The 13,308-nt window shown below is 51.8% G+C and overlaps 1 protein-coding gene across 4 annotated transcripts in view; it reads right to left on the reverse strand.

Annotated features, from left to right (window-relative positions):
* NCKAP1 (NCK associated protein 1) overlaps positions 1-13,308 on the reverse strand; it is a 241,185-nt gene that overhangs the window by 129,777 nt on the left and 98,100 nt on the right. For all 4 annotated transcript variants that reach the window (XM_075317420.1, XM_075317419.1, XM_075317418.1 and 1 more), the window contains one exon: positions 1,941-2,037. In XM_075317420.1, the coding sequence (XP_075173535.1) occupies positions 1,941-2,037 (97 nt within the window). The remainder of the gene's footprint in view (positions 1-1,940; positions 2,038-13,308) is intronic.

The raw sequence follows: 13,308 nt of genomic DNA on the forward strand, positions 1-13,308 counted from the left end.
ACTTTTTTTTTTTTACATTTACAAAATATTTTTTGCTTAAGAAAAAGCACAATGTAACAAAATTACATGTCTCCTTCGTTCTCTTTACAAATCTTCAGAATTTGGGTTCAGACAGTGAAACGCGCGTCGAGTGCGGTGGTACCTGGCCGTCACGTGTGGCTCTCTCGACTACTAGATCTGCACTTTGGCACCTATGTTGCATTTATAACCTATTTCTTGACACACTTATGTCTGTTACCTTTATGTACTTCAAACTATTTTTCTATGGATTGATACCGTGATACACATTAGCATTCATTGATTAATTTATTCAATTGATTGCGTATATTTATATCTATTTTTATTCTTCAGATATATGTTACTGCATATGTTTTTGTGCCACACCAGTTGAGCTTGCCAGGTGTCTCCCTTGTATTTTCCTTGTGCTTGTTGTAGTTTTACATTTGTCCTTGCAACTCTTTATCTTTTTTGAATAAAATTGATTTTAATATGGCGATTGGCATAGGCTTGCATTTCTCTTAGGTATTTAATTTTTGCTTGCTGCCATTATGAATGGGTTGTGATATAGGTTATATAACCCATTTAGAGCAGCAAGATGTAGGGACAGAGACCCCAATTCCAACAATGTGTCACTTAAAAACTGCATAATACAGTTAACAAAAAAAAAACAAACAAGACAAAACACCTTTCTATACTGCAGATCCAGCTGTTCTCTGAACGCTGAGCTCTGTATAAACCTGCCCACGCCACTGATTGGCGGATTTCTGTGTGCACTGTGCATAGGCAGAAAGCGGCAAGCTTTGGGGGCGGGGTTGGACTACCTAATCTCCTGCTGAATAAAGTGATTTTATAAAAACTGTAGTGTGACATCACTGGAATCCGGGGCAGTGTGTTAGACACCTCTTGAAGAATATCGATGACTTAGCATGTCTCTAGCACATTTTTTGGCCTAAAAAATTCCTGCAATTAGTGTTAATGAAAAACGTCTTATTATTTTCCAGCTTTCATGTATTATAATACACTGTAAGCAGCTCAATACCATTCCTTCTAAATAGACAGCTTCTTAGCAGGTTAGCTTCTAGGCTCTGTCTTTTCTCTCATACGCTGATCAAAGGCCAAATTACACAAAAAAAAAATCAAATCAAATTAGATTTAAGTTTAAGCTTAAATGCTCATTAACTATGGAAGCTGAAGACTAGTTGCCAGTTGCCAAGATGAGACTGAAAGGTACTGAGCAGCTTGCTGTGTATTATAATACATGAATGCTAACAGTAGACAAGCAGCAGTTATTTAAAACCTATAGCAGTAGCGTTTTATGCCACATAATACTTACACTGCACTAAAAAAAAAAAAAAAAAAAAAAAAATCAAAGTGTCCATGGCCTTGAAAGCATTAGTCCTGCGGGTTGTTGTTTTTTTTCAGCCATGGAGAGGTGCTTTTATTCTAAAGTCACTGCCCCAGGTCTTATACTCACACGCTGGTGTCTTCATCTTTTATCTGTGCCGCTTAGGTCACGCAGTGGCCATCTTGTGAACACTACCTCTGACTGGCAGAAGTCAGTAGTTATGTCACAAGCTCTCAATGCAACTCTATGAGAGCCAGATCGAGGCCAGAACCAGGCTCTCCTAGATTTGTATTGAGTTGTGACCTCCGGCGTGCTTCATGAAACACTGGCGCGAACCAGCAGGTAATAAGCTGCCGGAGAACGATGGGAACAGGAGTGATAGAAGGTGAAGACAGCGGCAAGTGAGTGTAAGACTAAGTGCAGGGAACTTAGATTAGAAGCACCAATCCATAGGTAAAATAAAAATAAATGCTGAAGTGGTGCTTGAAAAGATAGGGCAAGACGACACGTTTTATTGCAAAATTCCCACTTGAGCCATGTTACTTGGTTGGATTGAATATAAAATAAAATATAATATACAAGATTATTTACGTACCTTTGGCCCTAGCAAACCAGGCTGGTCAGAGAGGACAGTGGCCAGTTCCTTCAGTGCAGACCGCAAGAATTTGCGCCTTTCTCTGTGTGTCGCACCGCTAAATAAAAAGCACAAAATCACTAGAATATACATACAAAAGCCCATAATGTTTTCATAATGTTTTATTTCTGTCACCTTGACTCTGTTGTATATTTTATTAACATGTGATATAACCAATATTTTCTTACCTAAAAAAATATTTACAATGATGACAAACATTACTTTACAACTCGGTTGAACAGAACCAAAGAGGTAGCGTTAAAACTGACACTTTATCACTAGAACATGGCACTACTATAACATGTTTATTTGGAGTTAGCTGGAAGTGGGGTAAATCAGCAGTTATTACCTTACAATGGCTCCAACCATATATTTTGGGCTAGAAAATGCAAGTTAAAAATAAAAAAACCTCTTGCTAAAAAGTGTGAGCCTTTTACAGCCTGTAAGCAGCTTCTTGTGATGCAGGAGAACGCTGACACCGCATCCTCCCTGACCGCTCTCTCCTCTTAGCTTACACTGATCTATGTGATTGGTGCAGAGCAGGAGAGGAAGCTACTGGGACATGAACAGAGGCTCCAAAAATTGATCAGCTCAAAGACCGTCCACCAGATTAACTCAAGCACCTTTCAGGTCATGTGACCAGTCCCATGCCTGGAAAGAACTGCAAGATATGGTAATGTAGTTTGTGTAAATGTGCATGTAGCAGAGCTGTGTGTGTGTGTGTGTATATAAATGTGCATGTACCAGAGCTGTGTGTGTGTAAATGTGCATGTACCAGAGCTGTGTGTATGTAAATGTGCATGTACCAGAGCTGTGTGTGTATGTAAATGTGCATGTACCAGAGCTGTGTGTATGTAAATGTGCATGTACCAGAGCTGTGTGTATGTAAATGTGCATGTACCAGAGCTGTGTGTGTGTGTGTGTGTGTGTGTGTGTGTGTGTGTGTGTGTGTGTGTGTGTGTGTGTGTGTGTAAATGTGCATATAGCAGAGCTGTGTGTGTGTGCAAATATACATGTACCAGAGCTGTGTGTGTTATTTAAATGTGCATGTAGCAGAGCTGTGTGTGTGTGTAAATATGCATGTACCAGAGCTGTGTGTGTATGTAAATGTGCATTTAGCAGAGCTGTGTATGTAAATGTGTATATAGCAGAGCGGTGTGTGTGTGTAAATGTGCATGTACCAGAGCTGTGTGTGTATGTAAATGTGCATGCACCAGAGCTGTGTGTATGTAAATGTGCATGTAGAAAATCAGTGTGTGTATGTAAATGTGCATGTACCAGAGCTGTGTGTATGTATGTAAACGTGCATGTACGAGAGCTGTGTGTGTGTAAATGTGCATGTACCAGAGCTGTGTGTGTGTGTATGTAAATGTGCATGTATCAGAGCTGTGTGTATGTAATTGTGCATGTAGAAAAGCAGTGTGTGTATGTAAATGTGCATGTATCAGAGCTGTGTGTATGTAATTGTGCATGTAGAAAAGCAGTGTGTGTATGTAAATGTGGACGTAGAACAGCAATGTCATTGCAGTGTAAATGTGCATGGTGTATGTGATTTTCAAATCACTATTGACCTACTCTTAGATGTTTCTCTTTACTACGTCAGTGTGGCAATCATACCCATTCTTCTTCTCCTGGTATTTGCAGTTACATTCGTGGGGCTGTTGCAGCTGTCATTTTGGTCATTTCCAGTTGGTTGTGACTCACACAACCTGCTGAGGTGAGTATTTCCAACTTTTTTTTTTTTCAATCATCTTTCGTGGATGAACCCAGATTGAGCTTTTTTTTCCCCTCCAGCTCACAGCATCTAAATGTGCATGCAGCAGAGATGTGTGTGCATATGTGAATGTGCACATAGCAGAGCACTGTATGTATGTAAATGACATATAGGGTGTGTGGGGCGTGTGTGGGGCGTGTGTGGGGCGTGTGTGGGGCGTGTGTGGGGCGTGTGTGGGGCGTGTGTGGGGCGTGTGTGGGGCGTGTGTGGGGCGTGTGTGGGGCGTGTGTGGGGCGTGTGTGGGGCGTGTGTGGGGCGTGTGTGGGGCGTGTGTGGGGCGTGTGTGGAGTGTGGCGTGTGTGGGGCGTGGCGTGTGTGGGGCGTGGCGTGTGGAGTGTGGCGTGTGGAGTGTGGCGTGTGGAGTGTGGCGTGTGGCGTGTGTGTGGCGTGTGTGTGGCGTGTGTGTGGCGTGTGTGTGGCGTGTGTGGTGCGTGTGTGGTGCGTGAGTGGTGCGTGTGTGTGGCGTGTGAGGTGCGTGTGTGTGGCGTGTGTGTGTGGGGCGTGTGTGGCGTGTGTGTGTGTGGCGGGCGTGTGTGTGGCGTGTGTGTGGCGTGTGTGTGGCGTGTGTGTGGCGTGTGTGTGGCGTGTGTGTGGCGTGTGTGTGGCGTGTGTGTGGCGTGTGTGTGGCGTGTGTGTGGCGTGTGTGTGGCGTGTGTGTGGCGTGTGTGTGGCGTGTGTGTGGCGTGTGTGTGGCGTGTGTGTGGCGTGTGTGTGGCGTGTGAGTGGCGTGTGAGTGGCGCGTGTGTGGGGTGTGTGGCGTGTGTGTGGGGTGTGTGGCGTGTGTGTGTGGGGCGTGTGTGGCGTGTGTGTGTGGCGTGTGGCGTGTGTGGTGTGTGGCGTGTGGCATGTGTGGTGAGGGGCGTGTGTGGCGTGTGTGGTGCGTGTGTGTGGCGTGTGTGGTGCGTGTGTGGTGCGTGTGTGTGGCGTGTGTGGTGCGTGTGTGTGGCGTGTGTGTGGCGTGTGTGTGGTGCATGTGTGTGGCGTGCGTGGCGTGTGTGTGGGGCGTGTGTGGCGTGTGCGGTGCGTGGCGTGTGCGGTGCGTGGCGTGTGTCGTGTGTGGGGGCGTGTGTGTGGCGTGTGTGTGGCGTGTGTGTGGCGTGTGTGTGGCGTGTGCAGGGCGTGTGCAGGGCGTGTGCAGGGCGGGGCGTGTGCGGTGCGGGGCGTGTGCGGTGCGGGGCGTGTGCGGTGCGGGGCGTGTGCGGTGCGGGGCGTGTGCGGTGCGGGGCGTGTGCGGTGCGGGGCGTGTGCGGTGCGGGGCGTGTGCGGTGCGGGGCGTGTGCGGTGCGGGGCGTGTGCGGTGCGGGGCGTGTGCGGTGCGGGGCGTGTGCGGTGCGGGGCGTGTGCGGTGCGTGTGTGGTGCGGGGCGTGTGTGTGTAGCAGAGCTGTAGAGAAACACCAAGAATAAATCTATTACTTTCCTATTGTACACTAGTGCATTAAAAAGAGAATTTTGTTTACTTACCGTAAATTCTTTTTCTTATAGTTCCGTCTTGGGAGACCCAGACCATGGGTGTATAGCTTCTGCCTCCGGAGGACACACAAAGTACTACACTAAAAAGTGTAGCTCCTCCCTCTGAGCTTATACACCCCCTGGATAACGAGATCTAGCCAGTTTAGTGCAAAAGCTGAAGGAGAATAGCCACCCACAGGTAAAGACAGAGCAAGAACCGGAACAACCGGAGCCTCTGTCTACAACAACAGCCGGTGATAACACGCGGAACAAGAAACTGCCAACAGGCAACAGGGAGGGTGCTGGGTCTCCCAATACGGAACTATAAGAAAAAGAATTTACGGTAAGTAACAAAATTCTCTTTTTCTTTATCGTTCCTATGGGAGACCCAGACATTGGGACGTCTCAAAGCAGTCCATGGGTGGGAATAAACAGAAAACTGAGAAGTAGGCGGAGCCTAACTTCACAAATGGGCGACAGCCGCCTGAAGGATGCGTCTGCCCAAGCTAGCATCTGCCGAAGCATGAGCATGCACTTGGTAGTGCTTTGAAAAGGTATGCAGGCTAGTCCAAGTGGCAGCCTGACAGACCTGCTGAGCCGTAGCCAGGTGCCTGAAAGCCCAAGAGGCACCGACAGCTCTGGTCGAGTGTGCCTTGATCCCCGGCGGGGGAGGCACCTGAGTACACTGGTAGGCATCGGATATGACCGACCTAATCCAACGAGCTAAGGTCGGCTTAGCAGCCGAGAGGCCCTTCCGCCGACCTGTGGTTAGCACAAAAAGAGAGGTGCACCGCCTAAGAACAGCGGTGCGAGACACATAGATCCGGAGCGCCCGCACCAGATCCAGAGTATGCAACGCTTTTTCAAAGCGATGAACAGGAGCCGGACAAAAGGAAGGCAGGGAAATGTCCTGGTTAAGGTGGAAAGGAGAAACCACCTTAGGGAGAAAATCCGGAGTCGGACGGAGAACCACCTTGTCTTGATGAAAAACCAAAAATGGTGACTCCGAAGAGAGCGCAGCCAAATCAGAGACTCTCCTGAGGGAAGTTATGGCCACTAGAAAGACCACTTTCTGTGAAAGACGAGACAAAGAAACCTCCCTAAGAGGCTCAAAGGGGGGTTTCTGCAAGGCCGTGAGGACCAGATTGAGGTCCCAGGGATCCAAGGGCCGCCGGTAAGGCGGAACGATGTGAGACGCGCCCTGCATGAAGGTGCGCACCTGAGCCAGCCGGGCGATACGCCGCTGGAACAGCACTGACAGAACCGAGGAAGACCTCCGAGCCCGAGTCATAGTGGAGATGACTTCAGGAGGAATACCAGAAACCGTCAAGATCCAGGACTCAAGAGCCACGCCGTCAATCTGAGAGCCGCAGAATTCTGGCGTAAAAACGGACCTTGTGAGAGAAGGTCTGGACGGTCCGGAAGATGCCACGGCACCTCTATGGACAGATGGAGCAGGTCTGGGTACCAAGCTCGCCTGGGCCAGTCCGGTGCAATGAGGATGACCCGACGGCCCTCCATTCTGATCTTGCGCAGAACTCTGGGCAAGAGAGCTAGAGGGGGAAACACGTAGGACAGACGAAACTGGGACCAATCTTAAACCAGAGCGTCCGCTGCAAGGGCCTGAGGATCGTGGGAGCGAGCCACGTAAACCGGAACCTTGTTGTTGTGCCGGGATGCCATTAGATCCACTTCCGGAGTGCCCCACTTGCGGCAGATTGACTGAAACACTGCCGGATGCAGGGACCACTCGCCACTGTCCACAATTTGACGGCTGAGATAATCTGCTTCCTAGTTTTCCACGCCTGGGATGTGGACTGCGGATATGGTGGACTTGGAGTCCTCCGTCCATTGAAGGATGCGTTGAACCTCCAACATTGCCAGGCGGCTGCGTGTCCCGCCTTGGTGATTGATGTAGGCAACCGCTGTCGCGTTGTCTGACTGGACTCGGATGTGCTTGCCCGCCAAAAAGTGGTGAAAGGCTAGGAGAGCCAGAAGCACAGCTCTGGTTTCCAGCACATTGATCGAGAGGGCTGACTCGGACGGAGTCCAAGTGCCCTGTGCTCGGTGGTGGAGACATACCGCTCCCCAGACGGATAGACTGGCATCCGTGGTGAGGATCACCCAGGACGGGGCCAGGAAGGAGCGTCCCTGAGACAGAGAGAGGGGCCAAAGCCACCACTGAAGGGAGCCCCTGGTCTGTGGCGACAGAGCCACTAGCCTGTGCAAGGAGGAAGTCCGCTTGTCCCAACAGCAGAGAATGTCCAGCTGCAGAGGACGCAGATGGAACTGGGCAAAAGGAACAGTCTCCATTGACGCCACCATCTAACCCAGCACCTGCATCAGGTGCCTGAAGGAATGACGGCGGGGCCTCAGCAGAGAGCGCACCGCCAGATGGAGGGACTGCTGTTTGACTAAGGGCAACTTCACAAGTGCCGGCAGTCTCTCGAACTGCATCCGTAGGTACGTGAGCCTCTGGGTCGGAGTCAGAGTGGATTTGGGCAGATTGACAAGCCACCCGAATTGGGTTAGAGTGGCGAGAGTGAGCGAGACACTCCGCTGACAAGACTGCGCTGGATGAAGCCTTGACTAGAAGGTCGTCCAGGTAAGGAAACACTGGCAACCCCTGGAGGTGCAGAACCGCAACCACTGCTGCCATGACCTTGGTGAATACCCGAGGGGCCGTGGCTAACCCAAAGGGAAGAGCCACGAATTGGAAATGTTCCTCTCCGATTGCAAAACGTAGCCAACGCTGGAGTGAAACTGCAATTGGCACATGCAGATAGGCATCTCTGATGTCGATGGATGCCAGGAAATCTCCTTGGGTCATTGAGGCAATGACTGATCGCAGAGACTCCATGCGAAAATGCCGCACCTGAACATGCTTGTTGAGAAGCTTGAGATCCAGGATGGGCCGGAAGGAACCGTCCTTTTTGGGGACTAGGAAGAGATTTGAGTAGAAACCTCTGAACCGTTCCCGGGCGGGAACCGGTACAATTAGTCCGTTGGCCTGCAAGGATGCCACGGCCTGAGAGAAGGCGGCGCCCTTGGAGCAGGGGGGAGTTGACAGAAAAAATCTGTTTGGCGGGCTGGAAGAGAACTCTATCCTGTAGCCGTGGGAGATGATATCCCGCACCCACTGATCGGAGACGTGTTGAAACCACACGTCGCCAAAGTGGGAGAGCCTGCCACCGACTAAGGACATTGCTGGCGCGGCCAGGTAGTCAAGAGGAGGCTGCCTTAGTGGCAGCAGCTCCTGCAGACTTTTGTGGACGCGCCTTTGTGCGCCAGTTGGGTTTTTGGTCCTTGTCTGAGTTAGTGGACGAGGCCGAGGGCTTAGAGGATGACCAGTTGGAGGAACGAAAGCTCGACTGGTTCCTACCCTGGGCAGGTTTCCTGGTTTTAGTTTGTGGCATGGAAGTACTCTTCCCGCCAGTAGCTTCCTTAATAATTTCATCCAGTTGTTCACCGAATAGCCTGGATCCAGCAAAAGGGAGCCCAGCAAGGTACTTCTTTGAAGAAGCATCTGCCTTCCACTCTCGAAGCCACAAGATTCTGCGGATAGCGAGGGAATTAGCCGAAGCCACCGCAGTGCGGTGAGAAGCCTCCAGCATGGCAGACATGGCATAGGATGAAAAAGCTGAAGCCTGGGAAGTTAAGGCAACCATTTCAGGCATAGATTCCCTGGTGAGGGAATGCATCTCCTCTAGAGAAGCAGAGATGGCCTTGAGAGCCCACACTGCTGCAAAAGTCGGGGAGAACGAGGCCCCAGCCGCCTCATATACAGATTTGGCCAGAAGGTCAACCTGGCGGTCAGTGGAATCCTTAAGAGAGGTACCATCAACCACTGATACAACGGTCCGGGCTGAGAGTCTAGACACCGGAGGGTCTACCTTTGGTGAATGAGCCCACTCCTTGACCACCTCAGGTGGAAAGGGAAAACGGTCATCAGAACCACGCTTTGGGAAGAGTTTGTCCGGACAGGTCCTAGGCTTGGTCACAGTGGCCTGAAAACTGGAGTGGTTAAAGAACACACTCCTTGTCCTCTTAGGCAAGGTAAACTGGTGCTTTTCTGCCAGAGAGGGTTGCTCCTCTGATACTGGCGGATTGAGGTCCAGTACAGAATTAATGGACGCAATCAAATCACTAACATCTGCGTCACTTTCGGACAGATCAATGGGGCACATTGAGGTAGCGTCCGAGCCCCCAGTAAAGGCATCCTCCTCGTCCTGCGAGTCAGCTCGTGAATCAGAGCCGCGGGACGAGGCAGGAGAGGGAACCCTGTGTCTCCTTTTAGGAGGACGGGGTCTGGGACCAGATGAAGAATCCTCTGAGAGCTCTGCTGAGAGAGCCCTAGCAGCAGAGGCGCCCTGAGAAGGGGGCTGATGCATGTTCAGCAAAGTCCGGGACAGCTGTCCCATGGAGTCGGCAAAAGACTGGGAGATTGACCTAGAGAAGGATTCTACCCAAGCCGGGGGTTCAGCCACCGGAGCCGGAGCAGCCGGAGGGTCCACTGTGGGTGCGATTCCAGGCTGAGGCATTGTCAGGTTAGAGCAGGCATCACAATGTGGATATGTGCTCGGTTCAGGCAGTATGAGCTTACATGCAGTGCATATTGAGTACAGCCTTGCAGCCTTGCTCCTCGTGTGAGACATGCTGCTGAAGTGGGGGCTCTGAGCCAGAATGACCCCCAGAGAGTATATAAGCAGATCCACAACCGGAGGTTGTGGCTTACCAGACCGTTTGTGTGCCCTCCAGATCCAACAGCCCGGACCCCCAGACAGATTAGCAGAGATGCTGCAGCCAGCGCTTCCAGAGAAAAAACGCTGAGAAAATGGCGCCGGAGCGAGGAGAGGGGGCGGGACCTGCTCTGAGAGCGGGATCTGGAGGGCCAAGGAGATTTACAGGGGAGGGGACATGTACTCAGAGAGGAGTGTCCCTCCCTTGTGCCGAACGGCCGCTGGGCGGAGCCGCACTGTCCCTCTGCATGATTGACATGCGAGGGCAGGGAAATCGAAAGTAGGCCTCCGGCTAAGCCGGGGCCTAAATTTAAGCGATGCGGCCGGCGCGCAGGCACCATCGGCGCGGTTCTCAGGCGACAGCCAGAGAACCGGCCGGAAATGTCACAAAAGTTACACAGCACACTCTCCCCCATAATAAAGTACCGGGACCCCCCAAATATAAACGTCTCAGGTACTTAGCTTGCTGAGACGCAGGGTTCCAAGTCCCTGGGGATGAGTGCTCCGTCCAGCAGGATCCTGAAGGGCTGCGGATGGAGACCGGTCTCCTGCAAAGCAAGGAGAACCGGGCTGGCTCCCACTTCAAGCCAGAGCCCGAGGGATGGTGAAGGAGTGCGGCATGTAAGGCTCCAGCCTTGAAAATCAACCTTAACAGCACCGCCGACACAGTGTGGTGAGAAGGGACATGCCGGGAGTCCAGGCTTGGACCCGCTTTTCTTCAAAAACTTTCCAAAAATGAAAAATCAGATGAGAATGCATGTGTGGATGTGTGCCTCCTGAACACAAAGCAATGAACTGGCTAGATCTCGTTATCCAGGGGGTGTATATGCTCAGAGGGAGGAGCTACACTTTTTAGTGTAGTACTTTGTGTGTCCTCCGGAGGCAGAAGCTATACACCCAATGTCTGGGTCTCCCATAGGAACGATAAAGAAAATTAGTGTTAATGACACCTGCACTGTACACAACCAGGGAGGTTTTAATGAATAGGAAAAGTGTTTTTACTATTTTTTGGCTAAGTCTGGGGTGCGTCTTTGGCTATGTGCGCACGTTGCGTACAGTCACTGCAGAATTTTCTGCAGCGATCTGAAGAGCACACGTGCGCTTCAAATCGCTGCAGAAAATGTCCGTAGTGAAAAAAAAAAAAGCCGATTCCATGCGCTCTGCCTGCAGCTCCTGCCATAGACAGAGCAGAAGCTGCAGGCAAAGCGCACGGAAGAAGTGACATGTCACTTCTTAGAACGCAGCGCTTCGGGCAGCAGCCGAAGCGCTGCGCTCTAAGACGCCACGTGCGCACATCTCCTGCACAATCTCCATAGACTGTGCAGGGAACGCAGGACGCATGCAGTTACGCTGCGCTACAAAGCGTAACTGCAAGTATTTACGCAACGTGTGCACATAGCCTTATAGTAAGGGACACCTCATAGTCCAAACAAAAAATGCAGAAATGAAAAAGAAAAAAAAAGCCTTTCTTTGTCGCTCCATTGGGAGACCCAGACAATTGGGTGTATAGCTTCTGCCTCTGGAGGCCACACAAAGTATTACACTTTAAAAAGTGTAACCCCTCCCCTCTGCCTATACACCCTCCCGTGCATCACGGGCTCCTCAGTTTTATGCTTTGTGTGGAAGGAGGCACACATCCACTCATGCATTCTCATTTTAGTTAATCGGTTGGAAGAAAAGTGGGCCCCCACGGGGCCCCCGGCATGTTCCCTTCTCACCCCACTACGTCGGCGGTGCTGTTAAGGTTGAGGTACCCATTGCGGGTACAAAGGCCGGAGCCTCATGCCGTCTCCTTCACCATCCCTTAGCGGCTCTGGGAGAAGTGGGATCCTGAGCGGTCATCCATTCACTGGGACCGTGCTCCCTCCGCAGCCCCTGTGGGAATCTGTCGGACAGGAGTCTGTTTATCCTCAGGGACCGGGCCCTGCATCACTAAGGTACTCTGTGTCCCCATGGGGGATGTGCATGGAGCGCCTTCATCCCGGACGCTGCAGCAGCTGCTTATTTGTGACGGCCGGCGGACTTCCGCGCCGACCGCGCCTGCTTGTCGGCCGCGGTCTTAAATTTAGTCCCTGGCTTCAATTGCGGCCTAGTAGCAAAACTCCCGCCCCCGGGCCTGTCTATCAGGGGTAAGGGCGGGACTGCCGACCTGACGTCGGATGTGAGGGCCGGAGCATCATGTATGTTATCTCCCCCCTCACTGATCACTGTGGGGACTCCAGATTCCCGCACTTTTCTAGCGCCACCCACGGCCCCACTCCTCCCCAGAGAGCTCCGGCAGCCATTTTTTTGGCATTCTGCCGGTGGAGGATTTCCAGGAAAGAGCTCTGCAACACTGGGAGACCTAAGGCAGGGAATCTGGAGGACACTCGCCCCGCTTTTTAGCGGTCGGTAAGCCACACCGGTCACCCGGTGCTGGTCCCCTTAGGGTGCCAGAATAGATACTATATATTTATATATTTCTGTTCGGTCGGGCTGTATACCCTTTCCCATATACCCTCAGTGATCACTCTCCTAGGAGACAACAGCATGTCGTCCACAAGGAGCAAGGGTGCCAAGGCACAGGGTTATTTTGCGACCTGTACCTCTTGTGCGGCTAAGTTACCTGCGGGTTCCACCTACCCTCACTGTGAGCAATGCTCAACCCCTGTTTTGCTTGCTCAGCCGGAGCCTCGGTCACTAGTGGGCCCCTCGGCTCAGGCAGACCCCCTGCTCTCCCTGTCCAGGCGGCAGGGACAGAGTTTGCCGTTTTTGCTGAAAAACTCTGAGTCACTCTCACAATCCATGGCTCAGTCTATGGACAAATGGTCTGCCAAGCTGCTTGAAGCTTTGCAGTCCAGACCGGTCCTTACACAGGCCCCTGGCCCTGTTGGATCGTCGCCTCCAGGCCTCTCTCTGTCCGCGCCGCAACGCGTTCCCAGGGGGGGCCCTAAGTCTCACGTGGAGGACTCCTGTCCGGACCACAGTCCCAGACCGGCTAAGCGGGCCCGCTGGGAATCTTCCCCGACTTCTTCACGCTGCTCGGGTTCCCAGCTTGAGGACTCTCTGGAGGACGAGGCGGACGTCGCAGCTCAGGGCTCTGACCCTGACGTTGCTCTCAATCTTGATACACCTGAAGGGGACGCCATAGTAAATGACCTTATCTCGTCCATCAACCAGGTGTTAGATATATCTCCCCCGCCGCCACCTGTAGAGGAGTCGACTTCTCAGCAGGAGAAACACCAGTTTCGGTTCCCCAAACGTACACGGAGTGCGTTTTTCGATCACTAACTTCAGAGATGCCGTCCAGAAGCCCAGAGCGGTTCCGGACAAGCGCTTTACTAAGCGCCTTACTGACACACGTTACCCCTTCCCCTCTGACGTAGT

Source organism: Anomaloglossus baeobatrachus, chromosome 7, assembly GCF_048569485.1.
Source record: "Anomaloglossus baeobatrachus isolate aAnoBae1 chromosome 7, aAnoBae1.hap1, whole genome shotgun sequence".
Lineage (NCBI taxonomy): Eukaryota > Metazoa > Chordata > Amphibia > Anura > Aromobatidae > Anomaloglossus > Anomaloglossus baeobatrachus.